This window comes from Eimeria acervulina, genomic scaffold, assembly GCF_000499425.1.
Source record: "Eimeria acervulina Houghton genomic scaffold, Eah_scaff12, whole genome shotgun sequence".
Lineage (NCBI taxonomy): Eukaryota > Apicomplexa > Conoidasida > Eucoccidiorida > Eimeriidae > Eimeria > Eimeria acervulina.
The window spans coordinates 18,037-35,379 of NW_013550337.1; the positions used below are offsets into that span (position 1 = coordinate 18,037).

Genomic DNA, 17,343 nt, shown 5'->3' on the forward strand with positions numbered 1-17,343 from the left:
TCCCCACTAGGGGGCCCCCCTCTAGTAGGGGGCCCCCCCCTAGGGGGACCCCTTAGAGGGCAAGGAGAAGGGCCCCCTGTTCATGGAGATGAGCAGTCTCCTGTCTCCTCTTCAGTGTGCAGCTCGCAGCAGCAAGGGACTGCTTCGGGGTCCCTCTTCTCCCCACCTTTGGGGGCCCCAGGGGCCCTTGGAGGGGGGGCCCCCCTAACACCTGGGGGCCCCTCTCTTCTCTTTGGGCAGCAGCAGGGGGCCCCCTGTTCCCTCCCACCTTCTCAGCAGCCAGCGCTCGCTGTACACCTCATTAAAGGAGCAGCAGATGCAATTCGCTGGATACTGCAGCGTAGACGCACAGGGGGTGTTGGGGGGGGGCCCCCATTGGGGGCCCCCTCAGGGGGGCCCCCATCGGGGGGTGGGGCCCCCTTTCAGTACAGCTGGGGCATGGGGGCCCCCTTGATAGGGGGCCCCTACCAGCAGCAGCAGCAGCAACAACAACAACAGCAGCAGCAGCAGCAGCAAATGCAAGGAGAGGCCCCAGAAGGACTAAGGAAGGCCTTCTCAACAGGAGACAGCTGGAGACAGGTAGAGAGGCAGGCGTACCCCCATTCTGCGGGGGCTGTCCCCACTGCAGCAGCAACAGCAGCAGCTGCTGCTGCTGCAGCTGCTGCTGATGATGCAGCAGCAGCAGGAGATCCTGAATCCTGTGGGGGCCCCCAAGGGGCCCCCACCTCTCAAAGGAGGAGACGGGTAGGGAGGGGCCCCTTGGGTGGCCGCTCACAATCGGGGCCCTGAGGGCCCCGAAGGAGACAGTATATGTTAATTGTTTTATTTATTATTTTATTTATTTCTTCTTTATACCGCTTGTTGTTTTGTTTATACTTTTAAACTTATTTTTGTTTATTTTTTCCTTCATTGTTGCATTCGCTTTTATTAAAGACGTCTTGGAGACAGGAGACAGACAAAGGAGACAGATAAAGGAGACAGTTATAGAGTTATGTTCTTTTGCTTTCTACTGCTTGTCTTGTTGCTGTCTGCTGGAGCCTAGCCTCGAACTCTTTAATAAAAAAGGGTTTAGGGTTTAGGGTTTAGCTGCCCGCACTTCGAAGGTAATTAGAGTTTAGGGTTTAGAGTGTAGGGTTTAGGGTTTAGGGTTTAGCTTGTCTCCACGGGGGCCCCTCAAAGCCCCTACTGGGGGCCCCTGCTGCTCGTTCTCCTTCCTGTATTGAAGAAGCAAACAAAAGAGACAATAGATAAAAGAGACACCAAATAAAGGAGACAATAAACAACAGAGACAATCAGACAAAAGAAAGTATGATAAATAACAAGAGAGGCACTGAAGAAGAGACAGTATAAAAACAAAGAAATAATATAAAGACGAGAGATAATATAAAGACGAGAGACAACATAGAAGAGAAACATTAAAAAAACATATAATAATAAAACAATTTACATATACTGTCTAAAATAATAAATAAGACAATTAACATATACTGCGAAGAAAGGAGACAATCAATTTAAAAAAGGAGACAGTAAAAAGAGACAAAAAAGGAGACAGTCGGATTGCATCATAAGACCCCAAAAAAAATTATAATTCTGGGGGCCCCCACTACAGAAAAAAGATATGAATAATGCAATTAGGGGGCCCCTACCATTTAGGGGGCCCCTACCCATTAGGGGGCCCCTACCATTTAGGGGGCCCCTATCCATTAGGGGCCCCCAACAATTAGGGGGCCCCTATCCATTAGGGGCCCCCAACAATTAGGGGGCCCCTACCCATTAGGGGGCCCTAAGAATTAGGGGGCCCCTAACAATATGGGGGCCCCTAAGGATTTGGGGGCCCCTACCCTTTTGGGGGCCCCTACCCTTTTGGGGGCCCCTACCCTTTTGGGGGCCCCCCTAAGGATTAGGGGGCCCCTACTGCGGAAAGAAAAGTCATTTAATTATTATTTTTTTAATAATACTCCTTATGGATGCGGTGTTTGTTAGTTGATAGATGTACACCATATATATATATATATATATATATATTATATATATATATACATAAACATATATATACATTTATATATATAAACATTTAAACATATATATATATATATATATACATATATACATTTATATATGCAAACACACATATATATAAGCAACTATATATATATAAACAACTATATATATATAAACATATATATATAAACATATATATAATATATATATAATATATATATATATATATATAAAGATAGATTAAGTATGGGTTTGATTGACATAGTTGGTGTGCTGGGTGTTGGGGTGTGTATAGGCAGCAGCAGTTAGAGCAAGCTGAAGGAGACGATTAAAATGAATGCTGCTGAGGTCCTGAGGAGACAGCTGGTTGTTGTTTCGAGTGTCTCCTTCCCTCGATTGTTTATCAAGAAGCAGCACATGCTGCAGCAGATGGTTTGCTGCTGCTTCTCCTGCTTCAGCAGCATAAGCTGACTCCCACTGCAGCAGAGACAGCAGACGAGGCCCTTGTAGCTGTCTCCTCATCCACTGCAGCAGCTGCGCAGCAAGCTCACCGATAAAGCAATTGTCTCCTTTTAAGTTAAGCCTTTCTGTCTCCTCCTGCAGCACCTGCAGCAGAGCTGTCTCTTCTGCTGTACGTCTATGAAGGTCTTTAGTTAGCAGCAATGCTTGTACACCCCTATCACCTAAGAAAAAGCTAAGCCGTCTGATGCCTCTACTTAAAACCCTTAAGGGTTTGATACACTCATGGGTTTTAAAATATTCTGCTGCTTTTTGTACACCAACTTCAGCTGCTGTCTTGCCTGTCTCCTCAGCAGCAACTGGTAGAGACAATCCCCCTCGCCTCCCGCTGCTGCTGCTGCTGCTGCTGCTGCTGCTGCTGCTGCTGCTGCTGTTTGCTGCTATAGCCGACTGCATTGCATTTACAGCTTCTTCTCTCATGCATTGGAGTGCAGAGACAAACAAACAAGACAGCAGCACTTGGGTAGCAACAGCAACAGCAACATCACTGACAGCATTTGTTGCTGCTGGTGCAGCAGCAGGAAATCTTGTTGCTGAAGCTTCGAACCCCCATTCTAGCTGCTGCTGCAGCTGCCGCTGCTGCTGCTGCTCCTGCTGCCTGCGAGCATCTATACTATCGGTTAGCATATATAATAGGCCTCTAACAGATGATGGTACTAACGAGAATTGCGTTTTAATTAATAAGCTTACAAACAACTTCAATGGAGCTTCTAGCAACAAATCTTCTCCCTCATCGTCCCCCAACCCCTGCTGCTGCTGCTGCTGCTGCTGCTGCTGCTGCTGCTGCTGCTGCTGCTGCTGCTTTTGCTGCTGTTGAGCAGCAATAGCACGACTGAGAACAGCTAATGGGGGCCCTAATATAGTAAAGAACCACCTGCGATCTTCTAAACGAAGTAGAGGCCGAGGGAGGCAGAAAAAAGAGTTAAAGAGACAGCCGACCAGTGAGGAGACAGACAAAAATAGAGACTCCGGCAGATGACCCACGCACTCCAACTCAAACTGAACAACAAACAAAATAATAAATCTGTCTTATTTATTTTACTTTTATTTTTATTTTCTTTTAAATACCTTAAATACATTAATCCTAATAAAGTAAATAAACAGTAAATTAAATTAAATTAAATTAATTAAATTAAAATAAATTAAATTGAACACAAACAAAATAAGAAGTAAAAATAAAGTGGATGATGGTAAGGAGAGACAAACAAATAAACAAATAAATATAAATAAATAAATAAATGTAAATAAATAAATAAATAAATAAATAAATAATTAAATAATTAAATAATTAAATAAGCAACATCGCGACCTCAGGGCAGAGAACGCCCGAACCGCCATATGTACCCCAGACTGCACAACAAACCCTAAACCCTAAACCCTAAACCCTAAACCCTAAACCCTAGTGCAGACCTCGAGGAGCTTCCTGATAAACCCTTCAACATCTCGCATGTACCAAGCAAGACGACAGGCCTCCCGCATGAGATCAGGCAGCTGCTGTCTGTCCGCAGCCTGCGCAGCAAACGCTAAGCCCTAAACCCTAAACCCTAGGCTGCATGGGTCTGCTGCTGTCTCTCACAGCCGAGTTCGTGAGGCTCCCGGTGAGCGGAAGCACAAGACTTTTGGATTGTCCTACTAGGGTTTATGAATGAGGGTTTAATAGAGTTTACTCGGTAGGGTTGATTAGGGTTTACTCGTTAGGGTTTATTAGGGTTTATGGATGAGGTTTAACTATTAGGGTTTATGAATGTGGCTTTACAGGGATGAAAAAGCATTAATAAATGAGGGTTAATTAGGGTTTACGAATTAGGGTTAATTAGGGTTTACGAATTAGAGTTAATTAGGGTTTATGAGGGTTTAGGGTTTACTTTGAGTATAACTAAGAGGGGCCTGAAGTTGAGGTCTGAGGCAATACTCCACAGTCTTTTAGCTGTCTCCTTGGGTAGAGTGTTGATTGGGTTTATTAAGAAGTTCTCTTCTGCTAAACCTTCATTTTGTCTCTCATTTGACGCTTTAATTGTTTTCTTTATTAATGCAGGGAGACCCTCCAAGTCCCTCTCCGCCATCACTATGTTCTCCCCTGCACACAAACCCTAAACCCTAAACCCTAAACCCTAAACCCTAAACCCTAAACATTGATCACTGGCGAAGGCAGCACATGCGGAAGTTTCAACAAACCCTAGCAGGCAGCAACATCGCATCAGATGCTGCAGCAGCAGTAGCAGCAGCAACAGCAGCAGCAACAGCAACGACAGCAATGACAGCATCAGCAACAACAACAGCAGCAACAACAACAGCAGCAACAACAAAAACAACAGCGCAGCAGCAACAACAGCAGCACCAGCATCAGCAGCAACATCAGCAGCAACAGCAGCATCAACAGCAACAGCAGCATCAACAGCATCAGCAGCAACAGCAACAGCAGCATCAACAGCAACAGCAGCATCAACAGCAACAGCAGCAACAGCATGAACAGGAGCATGAACAGCAGGAGCAGCAGCAGCAAGAGGCTCGCCTTCTGACTGCATATTATTCTGAATTGTATTGCTTGGTAGGTTGCGACAAGCAGAGTCATCGGGAAACAGAAGAAGACGCGAAAGAGAGGGGACACAAGGCCCAGGGGCCCCGTCGTCTGCTTGGCTTAGCAGCAAACCCCACTGAGATTCATTGTCTCCTTCTGCAGCACCAAACAATAGACACGACCTAGGGTTTAGGGTTTAGGGTTTAGGGTTTAGGGGTTTAAGAGATACGGCACTGGAGACCCATTTTATACTGCGCTCAGATGAAAAACAAAAAAAAATCACGGTCTCCTTCTGCAACAACAAATAACTACGAGGGTTTAGGGTTTAGATTTTAGGGTTTAGGGTTTAGGGGGGTGGTCAGGACTAGATTTATTTAGGGTGCGGGTATATACACTGATCAGGAGACAACAGATGCAGCAAAGGAGACAGGGAGACAGATAAAGAGACAGATAAAGAGACAGAGGGACAGATAGAGAGAGAGAGACGGATGAAGAAACAGAGAGACAGATAAAGAGACAGAGAGGCAGATAAAGAGACAGATAAAGAGACAGAGAGAGAGACAGATAAAGAGACAGACACAAAGAGAGACAGCTGCCTAATCCCCTCTCTCTTCAGACCTGATAAAGAGCTGCTGCTGTCTCCTTCTTCGTCTTCGTCTTCATCATTAGACATAAACTCTACTTCATTTTTATTGGATACACCTTTTACTTCTTTAATTTTCAACCGCCGCTTCCCCGTCTTCTCAACTCCTTTCAGAAACACCCGAAGCTGTACATACACCCCAAACACGCACCTAAACCCTAAACCCTAAACCCTAAACCCTAAACCCTAGTAGTAGAAACGCTGCCGCGCGCATGCGCTCGCGTCGCTCGCGCGTTCTGCCGCGAAGTCCTAGACCCCCCACCCCATAAATCCTAAACCCTAAACCCTAAACCCTAAACCCTAAACCCTAAACCCTAACCAGGTCATCATCTGCGACGCGCGGGGCAGTTAGTTCAGGAACAGAAAAGGGGGTATTGCAAACCCTAAACCCTCCGTCAAGAAAGAGCTTTTCTGTCGTCCAAGGGGGCAAAAACTCTCTCGAGGTTTCGATGCGAACGGGGCCCCCAAACAAATCCGCAGCCTGAGCACAAACCCTAAACCCTAAACCCTAAACCCTAAACCCTAAACCCTAAACCCTTGCAAAACCCTAATTAAATAAAGGAAGTTTTTTTGCACTCACCAACAAGTCGTGCCGATGTTGGTAGCTCAGATAATCTGAGGGACCCAAGGCCAGCCGCAAATGCGAGAAGAAAGCCTAAAACACCACAAACCCTAAACCCTAAACCCTAAACCCTAAACCCTAAACCCTATTCTCCTAACCCTAGACCACCCGCACGCATGCTAAACTCCGAACAAGACACGCCTGAATTCGAAGGAGACCCCTAACGCTTCTCAGTCCACCAGGACATGGGTTTTAGGGTTTAGGGTTTAGGGTTTAGGGTTTACTTCCATCCACTCAATGATGAGACACTCAGTTAGCAGCTCCCTCTTGAGAGCCTGAAGAAAGCCGACTTGTTTCTTCTTTATGATTTGCAGCTGGTCCATTAAAGCCCTGCAGAGCAGAAGCACCGGGCTAGGGTTTAGGGCTTAGGGTTTAGGGTTTAGGGCTTAGGGTTTAGGGTTTAGGGTTTAGGGTTTACTTGTTCGAGTCATCTATCTTCCGGTGTACAGACGCAAAGTTTGCATGCAGCCGAGCCAACAGCCGGTGGTTTTCTTGCAGATCTTTTATAATCTTCTCTCGCCTCAGATTCACAGCCTCTTCGCTCTAAACCACAAACCACAAACCCTAAACCCTAAACCCTAAACCCTGGCCACACGCAGAACCATCTCCATCCACTGCTTCAACCACCACTACGCCACGTCAATGTACGCGGCGAAGATGTGAAGCTGAGGGTTTACAGTTTAGAGATTATGGTTTAGGGTTTAGGGTTTAGGGTTTACTGGGGAGGTGCCTTGCATGCTCATCTTGTACGCGTCGAGTGTTGAAATGAGGGGATGCTCAGAAAAATCTGAAGAGAGCCGCAAACCCTAAACCCTAAACCCCAAACCCTAAACCCTAAACCCTAAACCATCACCCGTTGATCCATGCATGTGCCACTTGAGGAACCCTAAACCCCCAAATGTAAACCCTAGTAAGCTCTATACCCTAACCCTGAAACCCTAAACCCTAAACCCTAAACCCTAAACGGACCTGCTGCCGAGTGATGACCAATGAGAATGCAGTGCGGGCAGAGGGCGACGAAGCACTAAAACAGAACAAACCCTAAACCCTAAACCCTAAACCCTAAACCCTAAACCACATGGTGAGGAGTTAAAAGCAAAACTGCAGCACTACAAAAGAGACAGCGGAGTGCAATTAAGAGAAACAAAAAAAAATAAACAAAAGGAGACAAAAAAAGAGAAGACATCAAAATATACACAAATCAAATAACAGAGACAGACAAAAGGAGACAGAAATAAACAAAAAGAAGAAAGAGAGAGAGAGTCAGAGAGAGAGACAGAGATAAAGAGAAGGAGACAGAGACACCGAGATAGAGGGACAGAGATAGAGACAGAGACAGAGACAGAGACAGAGACAGAAGCAGAGACAGAGGCAGAGACAGAGACAGACATAGAGAGAGACAGAGACAGAGACAGAGACAGACAGACAAAAACAAATACAAAAAAAGAGACAGCAAAGGAGAGAAACAGCACAAAAATAAAACATAAAGGAGATAAAAGGAGACAGACAAAACAGAATAAAAAATAAGAGAGACAGCCAAACAGATTAACAAAACAAAATAAAAAACAAAAAAGGACAGAGAAGGAGACAAACAAAATAAATTAAAGATAAAAGAGACAGATAAAGAGACAGACAAAGTAAAATAAAGATAAAAGAGACAGACAAAGAGACAAACAAAATAAAAATAAAGATAAAAGAGATAAACCTACCACCATACAAACGCAGTCGAGCATTTCTGAAGGATGATTGGGGCACTGCCCAAATTGAAAAGGAGACTGCAAAAGGAGACAGCAAATAAAAGATATAAAGGGGACAGTAAATTAAAGATATAAAGGAGACAGCAAATAAAAGATATAAAGGAGACAGCAAATAAAAGATATAAAGGAGACAGCAAATAAGAGATAAAGGAGACAGCAAATTAAAGATATAAAGGAGACAGCAAATAAGAGATAAAGGAGACAGCAAATTAAAGATATAAAGGAGACAGTAAATAAAAGATATAAAGAAGACAGTAAATAAAGTATAAAGGAGACAGTAAATAAAAGATATAAAGAAGACAGTAAATAAAGTATAAAGGAGACAACCGAGAAAAAGGAGACAGCAAATAAAAGAAAAAAAGGAGACACTAAATAAAAGATAAAGGAGACAGTAAATAGGAGATAAAGGAGACAGTAAATAAGAGATAAAGGAGACAGCAAATTAAAGATAAAAGGAGACAGTAAATAAAATAGATAAAAGGAGTTGGCAGAGAGGAGACGGCAAAATGAAACAGCAAAAAAAAGAATAGGAGACAGCAAAAAAAGATATACAAGGAGACACCAAATGAGAGGCATATATATAAATATATATATATATATATAATGATAGGTGCATGCATATATATAATAATAATAGTAATAATAATAATAATAATATGCATGTGCTATAGGGAGTCTCCTGTGTCTCGTGAGAAGAGTAGAAGCAGAATGATGTCTCTTGTTTCAGCTTTCACAGAGAGTAACTATAAGTATAAGAATAAAATATAAATATAAATATAAATATAAATATAAATATAAATATAAATATAAATATACATGTGCAATAGGGAGTCTCCTGTGTCTCTTTAAAAGAGTAGAAGCAGAATGATGTCTCCTATCACAGCCTTCACAGAGATGTGCCTTATCTGCAGGGCAGAAGATTGAGGCTGCTAGCAGCCCGCATAAATCACAAGAAGGAAGAGAAACTTCTATTAGAAGAGGAGACAGACAAAACTCTAATATTGTGTTTCCTAAGACTTGGACGCTTTCTTTTATACGATACAGAGCTCGGAGCTGCCTGCATGCAGTTTATATTTACACACACACACACATATATATATATATATTTTTATTTTATTTACTTCCTATTTATCTTATATCATATAGGGTGTATATATATATATATATTCTTTAATATACTGTATAATATATTTTATTATTTATATGTTATATATTATATGTACATTACAAAATAATATAATATGCTGTATATATATATATATTACATATATATATATAGATTTACAGACATAATATAACTAAGTATTATATAAATAGTATAAAAAATATATATTTTATATTTTATATAAGTTAAAAAAATGATAGCTGGCAGACGAATGACAATACACAAAAACAAAACAATGCATAAAAAATAAAAAAAATAAAAATAAATAAATAACAAATAGTAAATAAATAATAAATGATAATTGACTATAATTAATAATTAATAATTAATAATTAATAATTACCAAGCAATAAACAATAAACATAAAGATGAAACATACAAAGAGAGAAGAAGAGGGGAGCTACCGCACAGAAAAGGTTAACCATCGACGCTGTGCGAGTCCGGCTACGCCTAGGGTTTAGGGTTTAGGGTTTAGGGTTTAGAACTTGCTTCGCTTCATTTGTTGCGGGTGAAGACAGCACATGCGCCAACGAAGAATAATTTGCTGGGATCTCTCGCTTTTCAAAGTCTCCTAAGCAAAGGCCCAATAAAACCGCAAACCCTAAACCCTAAACCCTAAACCCTAAACCCTAAACCCTAAACCGTCAAACCTTAAGACTGTGTACGAATCTAGCCTCCCCAATTTTTCAATTTTGCATACGCGCAGAAATCCCCCGACTCCCCTAAACCCTAAACCCTAAACCCTAAACCCTAAACCCTAAACCCTAAACCCTAAACCCTAAACATACCTTCGGCATCTTGATGTGCAAGAGTGCTTCCTGCAGCGATTTTGCAGACGAGCACTTTGAAAGCCCCAGCAGGAGAAGCAGCAAAACCCTTGGGGGCCTCGAGAGCACCGACAGGAAATATAATGTCTCTCCAGTTGCAACCAAATCGGTGTCCCTTAAGAACATCTTCAAAAGAAGGAGAGCCTGGGATCCGATCCCAGTCTAAAAATGAATATAACACGGGTCCACGCAGAGCCTGCAACACCCCACATACAAAGAAAACAAATACTATCAAACATTAATATATTTAAAAGATAAATAATAAAAGAAAGACAAGAAGAAGGACAGCGACAAACAAACAAACAAACAAACAAACAAAACAACAAACAAAACAAGCAAACAAATAAACGAACAAACAAAACAAAACAAAACAAACAAAACAAGCAAGCAAACAAACATACAAGACAGACAAAACAAACAAACAAACAAACTAACTAACTAACTAACTAACTAACATAAAAACAACAATAATAACAATAACAAGAAAAGCATGCTGAGTCCTAGGGGAAGGGATCGGGAGTCGAACGATCCCAACACAGCAGCAGAGCCTCCATTAGCGCTTGCACAGAGAAGACAATCAATTATGCTGCGCTCATTATGCTTGACCTCTGCCTGGTGCTGCTGCTGTCTGATGCTGTCTGCTGCTGCTGCTGCTGCTACTGCTGCTGCCTGATGCCCTTTGCTGCTGCTGCTGGTGCTGCTGCTGTATGATGCTGTTTGCTGCTGCTGCTGCTGCTGCATGCTGCTGTTTGCTTCTATGTGTTGCTACCTGATGCCGGTCGCTATTACCTGCAATGTGCCGCTGCTGCTTGATGCAGTTTTCTGCTGCTGCTGCTGTTTGCTGCTGCGATGTGTGTGAGAGGGTAGAGAAGAAAGAAGCAGTTAGCAACAAGAGACGAGTTATATTGAGTTATTATTTGTGCTGCTCACCCGAGCCTGAGCCTCAAATGCAATTTCTGTTGCACGGGAGTTAAGATTCCAGGCTCTAACGATGTGAAGGTCTGAAGTGCCGAAGGAGAGCTTCAGCCACTGCTCCCAGCAAGAAAGTATGTTTATATCGTTAATTTGAGTTACTTCCAATGGTGGAGGCTCGTCTAGGGCCCTTAAATCCATTTTAAACAAACAAATGCATTAAAATAAACTCAAAAACGGAAAAAAACGAACATATTTTAATCAGTAGAAGACAACATACACCAACACCACTGGTGTGTATAGACAGCTCCAGTGCCCCCCAGTCAGAAGAGAAGGAAGAAAAGCATTGAAGGCGACAGTCTTAATTTAATTATCATAAAGAATTTAATTTAAATCAAATATATTTATTCTATTTTGCAAAGAAAACACAAAAAACAAAACATAAGAACGAGTACAACCGCACAAACCCACAGCGGTTAAGACGAAAGTATGCTCAAAATATATTGAGAATGGCGGCAAAAAACATAGAAAAAAGAACTCAAAAACATTAATTAATTCAATTTAATTCATTTAATATGCTTAAATAATTTATATTGTTTATACGGAAGAAGTTTAATTAATGCATGCCTCGCATGCGAGGCCGGTGGCGCGATCCACGGTGTATGTACAGCGAATTATTTTATGTTTATGAGAAAAACACTTAAATAAACGAATTAATTGAGAAGAAAACAAACAAATTTAAACAATTTATTCCTAAATTACTCATTATACACCCTTCTTCAATACAAACCATTTAAATGTACAGCAGTATTGAGAGGGATCGGCAGTGGTTCTGTTGCTGCAAGCTGTGCATGCATGAAGAGATGAATGTCTTTGATATATTTTAATTTTATTTGTTTTAACTCTAATAATACATTAAACAGAACTCATAACGAATTACTCATAGGCTGCTACGGGTTCCTTATCTAGAGAGCCCTGCACATCTATTATATTATCTTTATATTTTATATTATCTTTATTTTGCTTTAACTTTCATAGCTCGCCTCCTCAGCTCCTCCTTCGCTTTCTCCTAACATTTACAGCTGAGAGTAGGGCTGTACAGCAACTGAGAGTTTAGGGTTTAGGGTTTAGGGTTTAGGGTTTGGGTGTCTACAGCAAGCGCTCGTCCCCCCCGCTTACTCTAACTGCATGCTGCAATCGAACCGCATATATATTTATGTGTTTAAATGTCTCTCTGCTTTTGTTTAGGGTTTAGGGTTTAGGGTTTTGTAAATAAACCCTTTCTTTTTCTGTGGCTTTACCTGTGTGCTACTCGCCTACGCCGACCTCCCTATACACTGCATTGTTCAGTTATATTAATGCATTTGTTTATTGATAGAAGTATATAAAGCTAAGCAAATAAGTCTCTTTATATACAAATGTACACAACTTCATAAAGATTCAGGAAGAAAGACAAGAAGACAATCTTTAGCGTTGTCTTGTTCATTGAAATGCAGTTGGGGTGTATATGCATACACCCCAGCGCATTTAATATGTTTCTAATAGAGTTTCTCTGCTGCAGGCCTCTGCTTCAATCTCACTTGCATGCAAAGACGAGATAAAAGCATAAATAGATAATACTGTACACTCTGTACTGCTCAGCAAAAACCTCAAAAAACACAGCTGCCTATACACTGCAGACGCGAGCACCTGTGGTGTATATATGCACATATATACATATATACAGGTATTATATATATACAATACATATAATAGAATATTCACATTATATATACACATATATATGTATATATATATTATATTTACTTATTTATATGTAGACGCTTGAAGAGGTGTACACAAGCGGAGAAGAAATAAACCCTAAACCTGTGAGGCTAATGAATGCATGCATTGCATTGCTTGCATGCATGCATTTGCTGTCTGTGGATGCAGCAGAGTGTTTTTTTTATTCATCGCTAGAGTAGTTTTTGCTGCGCTCTCCATGAAGGGTAGATGCGGAGGAGTTTATAGTTCTAACTGGCTTATTAAAAGTATCTGAGACTGACTTCTCTTCATCATTGCTATCATCGCTACTAACAGATTCCATCATTAGCCCCTCTACCATTCTTCTTTTAAGCTGAGCGACTCTAGGTCTTTCTTGTTCAGTTGCAGCAGTTTGTCTGGGGCTTGCTATACGTTTAATATCTGATAAGTCTTGTATTTTACTTTTATTAAGAGCATCTCCAGCTCTACTACCTCTGGTGCTGTGTCTTGAGCTGCTGCGTTTGCGTCTCCCTGCATGCTTTCCGTCTGTCTCTGCTTCTTCGTCTCTGAGCTTCTTCTCAAAGTATGCTTCTGCTGCAGGGAGGTCTGGAGACTTCTCGAGATACTCCCGAAGCCTCTCAATGAATTCATACAGACCATTGGACCACAGGTTTCTGTCACGATCTACTCGCCTAAAGAACAAATCATGAACGCCTTGATAATTGTGATAGCGGACATAAAATGTATTGCGGTCGTACTTGTCAGGAAGCACCAAACTTATTGCTAAAAATGAATATCCCCCCTTCTTCTTCTCCCCAGCCTGCATACAGTAACAAATATATGCATTGCTAATGCATTCAAAAACAAATAACGCAATCCTCTCGTCTTCAGGTCTCACGCCGCTACCGAGTGCTGCTTGCAGCTACTAGAGAAGGTAAACAAACAAAACCTATTAAATGTATTACTCGCCCAAGTAGACGGCAATACCTTCGCTGGTGATTCGAGAGAAATAGGAAAAGAAAACAAACAGAACCATTTAAACGCAAGATGCGCTCGTGCAGAAGGAAGAAATTGACAGTCGCAGCAAATATGTTTTTCTTGCAATGTTTGTTGAGAGTTTCTGTTTGTTTAAGATAGAAAGATGAAGCAGCATACTCACCAAGCATTCTTCTTTTGAATTCCAGTACTGCCATTCCCATTTACCGCTGCGTCTTTCTGTAGCTTTAAAATAAAGAGGAATCCACGACCCGCCTACAGAACTCATGAGTTTAAGAGGTCCTTCTAAGACTTTACTGAAGAAACGAAGTCTTTGAAGATCACTCATATTATTAATGTCTATTTTTAAAGGCTCTCCACGGCTTTCCGCTTCATATTGTGCATGCAAAAGCGCTTGATGAATCAAAGGCGACATCTGGTACTCCCCGAGATTCACATGTGAGGTGTCTAGACGGTGGAAAGAAAGCTGAAAAATCAGAACGCAAAATGCCTTAACAACGCATTATTTGAAGATTTTATTCAATAAATTCAATTATATTTTAAATTATTCGTTCAAAAATATCTTTTTTTCAAAGGTTTCCGCAGTTATTCTTCTGCTTTCCCTTCGTTTTCAACATGAATGCAAGATCGTGAAACTTGAATCTGCATTCAGAACTCACGACAACTTTGCAGGAAACTTTTCCTTCACTCATCATGGCGTAGCTTTGCCTCTTTGGAAATCCAACATCAATTAAGTCGGACTTCACTTTTATGCTGCATTCCCCGATTGCTTCTGTACCCACTACTCCGTGCCTCAGCACGCGTACATAAATCACCCGTTCGCATTGCCGCACGTGTAGAGTCAGCCGTTCCTGAAGCCTCAAAGAGCACCCGCAACTCCTTTCACATCAACAAGCAAAGCCCCATCTCCCCACAGAACCCTACGCAAACGAAGTTTATTATTAAGCCATCTACTGACAGAATAATAGTACAGCAGCAAGCGTAAATCATACTGCACAATCTCCCTAACAACTAGTATCTTGAACCCCACATCAAAGACCTCTATCATCAATGCATTTGTTGTTTGAATTCGCCCAAACCCCTTCCCTTCGTTCTAAAAGTCCAAGTGCATGCACGCATGCATAATCCATCGGCATGCATGCATGCATACACCTGCATGCATGCATGCATACATGCATGCATATGGGCGCGTACCTGTATTTCAACGCGAGTTTTGATGGCTTCTCCCTGTGATGTCCTGGCGAAGAAGCGGCCTGCTTGGAGTTCGACAGAGAACTGCCCGTTCCCCTGTATATTTAGAATATCATGTACTTCAACGAGCATATCAAACTTATCGTGATCATGGCAGCCGAGTCTTCGCATGCAAATACCAATGAGGCTGCATTCAGACGGATGAGGAATTGACTGACGATTGCGGTAAGCACAAAAACTACCAACGCCGCATGCACATGTTGCAGCACAACAAGCAATTGCTGCAGGATCAGGGAAGAACATCTTCGTTCAGGTGTCTTGACAGCAGACAACAGCAACAACAACAGCAATAACAATAACAATAAGAATCACAGCAACAAGAACAACTATCTTCAGTGCTGCTTGCTGCGTAAGTCAGGCAGCCGATACTGATGGCCGCCAAAACAAAACTGCAGCAACGCAGGAGTTAAGACTGAGACCATCAGCGCAGAAGAGATGCAGCAATGCCCTTCACTTAACTTCTTTTCTTAAAAACACAAACAAGTAATGCAGCAGCAAGCTTCTCCCTGCGCTCTATGCAGCTAGAAACTCAACAGGAAGCAGCTACGCTGCTGAAGTAAACGATAACAGGAGAGGAGAGGCTTGCGTGCGGTGTATCTTCATCTACATTCCCTTTCTGTCTCATAGGATAATGCATCATCTGGTGTATAGCTGCTGCAGCAGCAGAACCAGCCGGTGGGCCGGCCCAGCCCTGAAGCAGCTGCGAGGAAATAGAGAGAAGGCGACTGCTGCAGCTGTGCCTTCGCAACTGTCTATATTAGGGTTAAAGAGAAGAAAGCTGAAAGAAAAGAACTTAAAGGCGGCGGTAGCAACACTGTGAAAGATATGCAGCAGTGTTTCTCGCCCGCAGCCCCACGGCGGTCTGCTGAAAGATAAACGGCTTCTTTTTCCTCTTATTACAACATTTAATGGAAATAATACGGGTTTATAATTAAAAGGACAAGAAAAAACAAGAAAAGGAAGCAAAAGAGTACAGCTCTACTCCTTACTATCGACGGGCGCTCTAGAAAAGCCTCACCGACTAAACATCGACAGGCGGCTGCTGCTGATCTCTCTTTCTTTCCGTTCATACACTTTAATAATTATAAAAAAATAAAGTTTATAATTAATTAATTTAATTTTTTATCCTTTTTCCTTGCAAAACTCCTTTATTTAGTCGCTTCCCTCTACTTCAACGGCTCGCGCCCGGTGGTCCAGGCACCGCCGGCAGCCGATCGTGTGCAGCATCTCAGCTGTACGTACACCTCAAAATTTCTTTTAATATAAACTCAGTATTCTACATGTAAATTTGCTTTACTTTCAGAACAATGCAGGTCTGGGAGCTCCTTGCATGTCTGCACACCCGTTCATCATGCAGCTGCTGCAGCAAACTACCTGCTGTAGTCAATCTGCTGCTGCTGCTGCTGCTGCTGCTGTTGCTGCTGCTGCTACGTCTCCAAAGGGATATCTTCACAAACCTCGGAAGAAAGATATCTGGTTTCTCTGATGAGCTTGTAACAAAACAATTGCTGCTGTGGGAGCCTTCATTAAACAGCTCTCTAGGCCTTAATAAATATTCATTTTACATACAGCTACGCCGAAGTCTAGACGATGCATTTGTTGTCCTCTTTTAAGGTGTATTGTCGGTAAGAGATGTAAGTGTTAAGCCCCACTGCAGCAGCGTGTAAATAGCGTTAAATCTGCTGCTGAGAGACTTCTTTAGAGAACCGCAACAAAAGAACCTCAAGAACAGCTGGGGTGTATATATAGACATACAGGCGGAAGAAGCAGCAAACATCTGCTGTCTATCTGCTTCCTCTCGCTCTTTCTTTTCTGCTGCAACGAAATCCCTTAAACTGTCTTCGCAGGTGTTAGCTCATGCTGCTGTCTGTAGCTGCTGTTATACTTAATGCCTGCTGCTGCAGCGTAGCAGCAACAACCCTATAAAGGTGCTGAGCTTATCTCTCAAATTGCTGCTGCTGCTGCAGCTGCTGCAGCTGCTGCAGCTGTTGCAGTTGCTGCAGCTACACTGGAGTGCTTCTGGCAGTGCCCTTCACTTTCTTTGCTGCTTTGTCTTCTCAACTGTATCTGCTGTCTGTGTCTCTTCAAGCTTATCTCTCTTTAGCAAACTGCAGGGGGCAGCGCTTTGTCTCCTTTAGTTGCAGAAGCATACATTGAAGAGACACTGCGCTGTTGAGATGGCCGCTGGCTGGCTACAGTTAGCCAACTAGCTAGCTAGCCAACTGCCTAGCTAGCTAACTGCCTAGGTAGCTAGCTAGCTAGCTAGCTATCCATACAGTTAGCTATATAGATAGCTAGATAGGTAGCCGCAGCTACCAGCCACTTAAAAGCCCCCATCCCTGTTCTCTTTTGTTTGTAGGCAGCCGCATGCTGTATGGTGAAGCGAAAG

At 42.3% G+C, this 17,343-nt stretch overlaps 5 protein-coding genes across 5 annotated transcripts in view; 2 read left to right on the plus strand and 3 right to left on the minus strand.

Annotated features, from left to right (window-relative positions):
* Positions 1–789, plus strand: part of EAH_00003320 (hypothetical protein, conserved) — a gene marked incomplete at both ends in the record, with an annotated part of 7,514 nt that extends 6,725 nt beyond the window's left edge. Inside the window, one exon of the mRNA XM_013397470.1 lies at positions 1–789. This exon is cut by the window's left edge and continues 216 nt beyond it. Coding sequence (XP_013252924.1) covers positions 1–789 — 789 coding nt within the window.
* A 1,452-nt stretch (positions 790–2,241) lies between these two features.
* EAH_00003330 (hypothetical protein, conserved) lies at positions 2,242–4,583 on the minus strand (the record flags this gene model as incomplete). The annotated part of the gene is made up of 4 exons (XM_013397471.1): positions 2,242–2,478; positions 3,211–3,519; positions 3,931–4,029; positions 4,386–4,583. The coding sequence occupies 4 exons, from the start codon at positions 4,581–4,583 to the stop codon at positions 2,242–2,244; spliced, it is 843 nt and encodes a 280-aa protein (XP_013252925.1).
* Positions 4,584–4,675: 92 nt separating this feature from the next.
* On the plus strand, positions 4,676–5,406 carry EAH_00003340 (hypothetical protein; the record flags this gene model as incomplete). The annotated part of the gene is made up of 2 exons (XM_013397472.1): positions 4,676–5,068; positions 5,401–5,406. 2 exons carry the CDS (start codon positions 4,676–4,678, stop codon positions 5,404–5,406), a joined length of 399 nt encoding a protein of 132 aa, XP_013252926.1.
* Positions 5,407–5,408: 2 nt separating this feature from the next.
* Positions 5,409–11,165, minus strand: EAH_00003350 (B-box zinc finger protein, putative; the record flags this gene model as incomplete). The annotated part of the gene is made up of 11 exons (XM_013397473.1): positions 5,409–5,807; positions 6,001–6,162; positions 6,262–6,336; positions 6,528–6,633; positions 6,722–6,846; positions 7,023–7,090; positions 7,273–7,327; positions 8,013–8,078; positions 9,711–9,796; positions 10,014–10,248; positions 10,983–11,165. 11 exons carry the CDS (start codon positions 11,163–11,165, stop codon positions 5,409–5,411), a joined length of 1,560 nt encoding a protein of 519 aa, XP_013252927.1.
* A 1,744-nt stretch (positions 11,166–12,909) lies between these two features.
* Positions 12,910–14,395, minus strand: EAH_00003360 (hypothetical protein, conserved; the record flags this gene model as incomplete). Its single annotated transcript, XM_013397474.1, has 3 exons — positions 12,910–13,527; positions 13,867–14,169; positions 14,363–14,395. The coding sequence occupies 3 exons, from the start codon at positions 14,393–14,395 to the stop codon at positions 12,910–12,912; spliced, it is 954 nt and encodes a 317-aa protein (XP_013252928.1).
* Between the last annotated feature and the right edge of the window lie 2,948 nt (positions 14,396–17,343).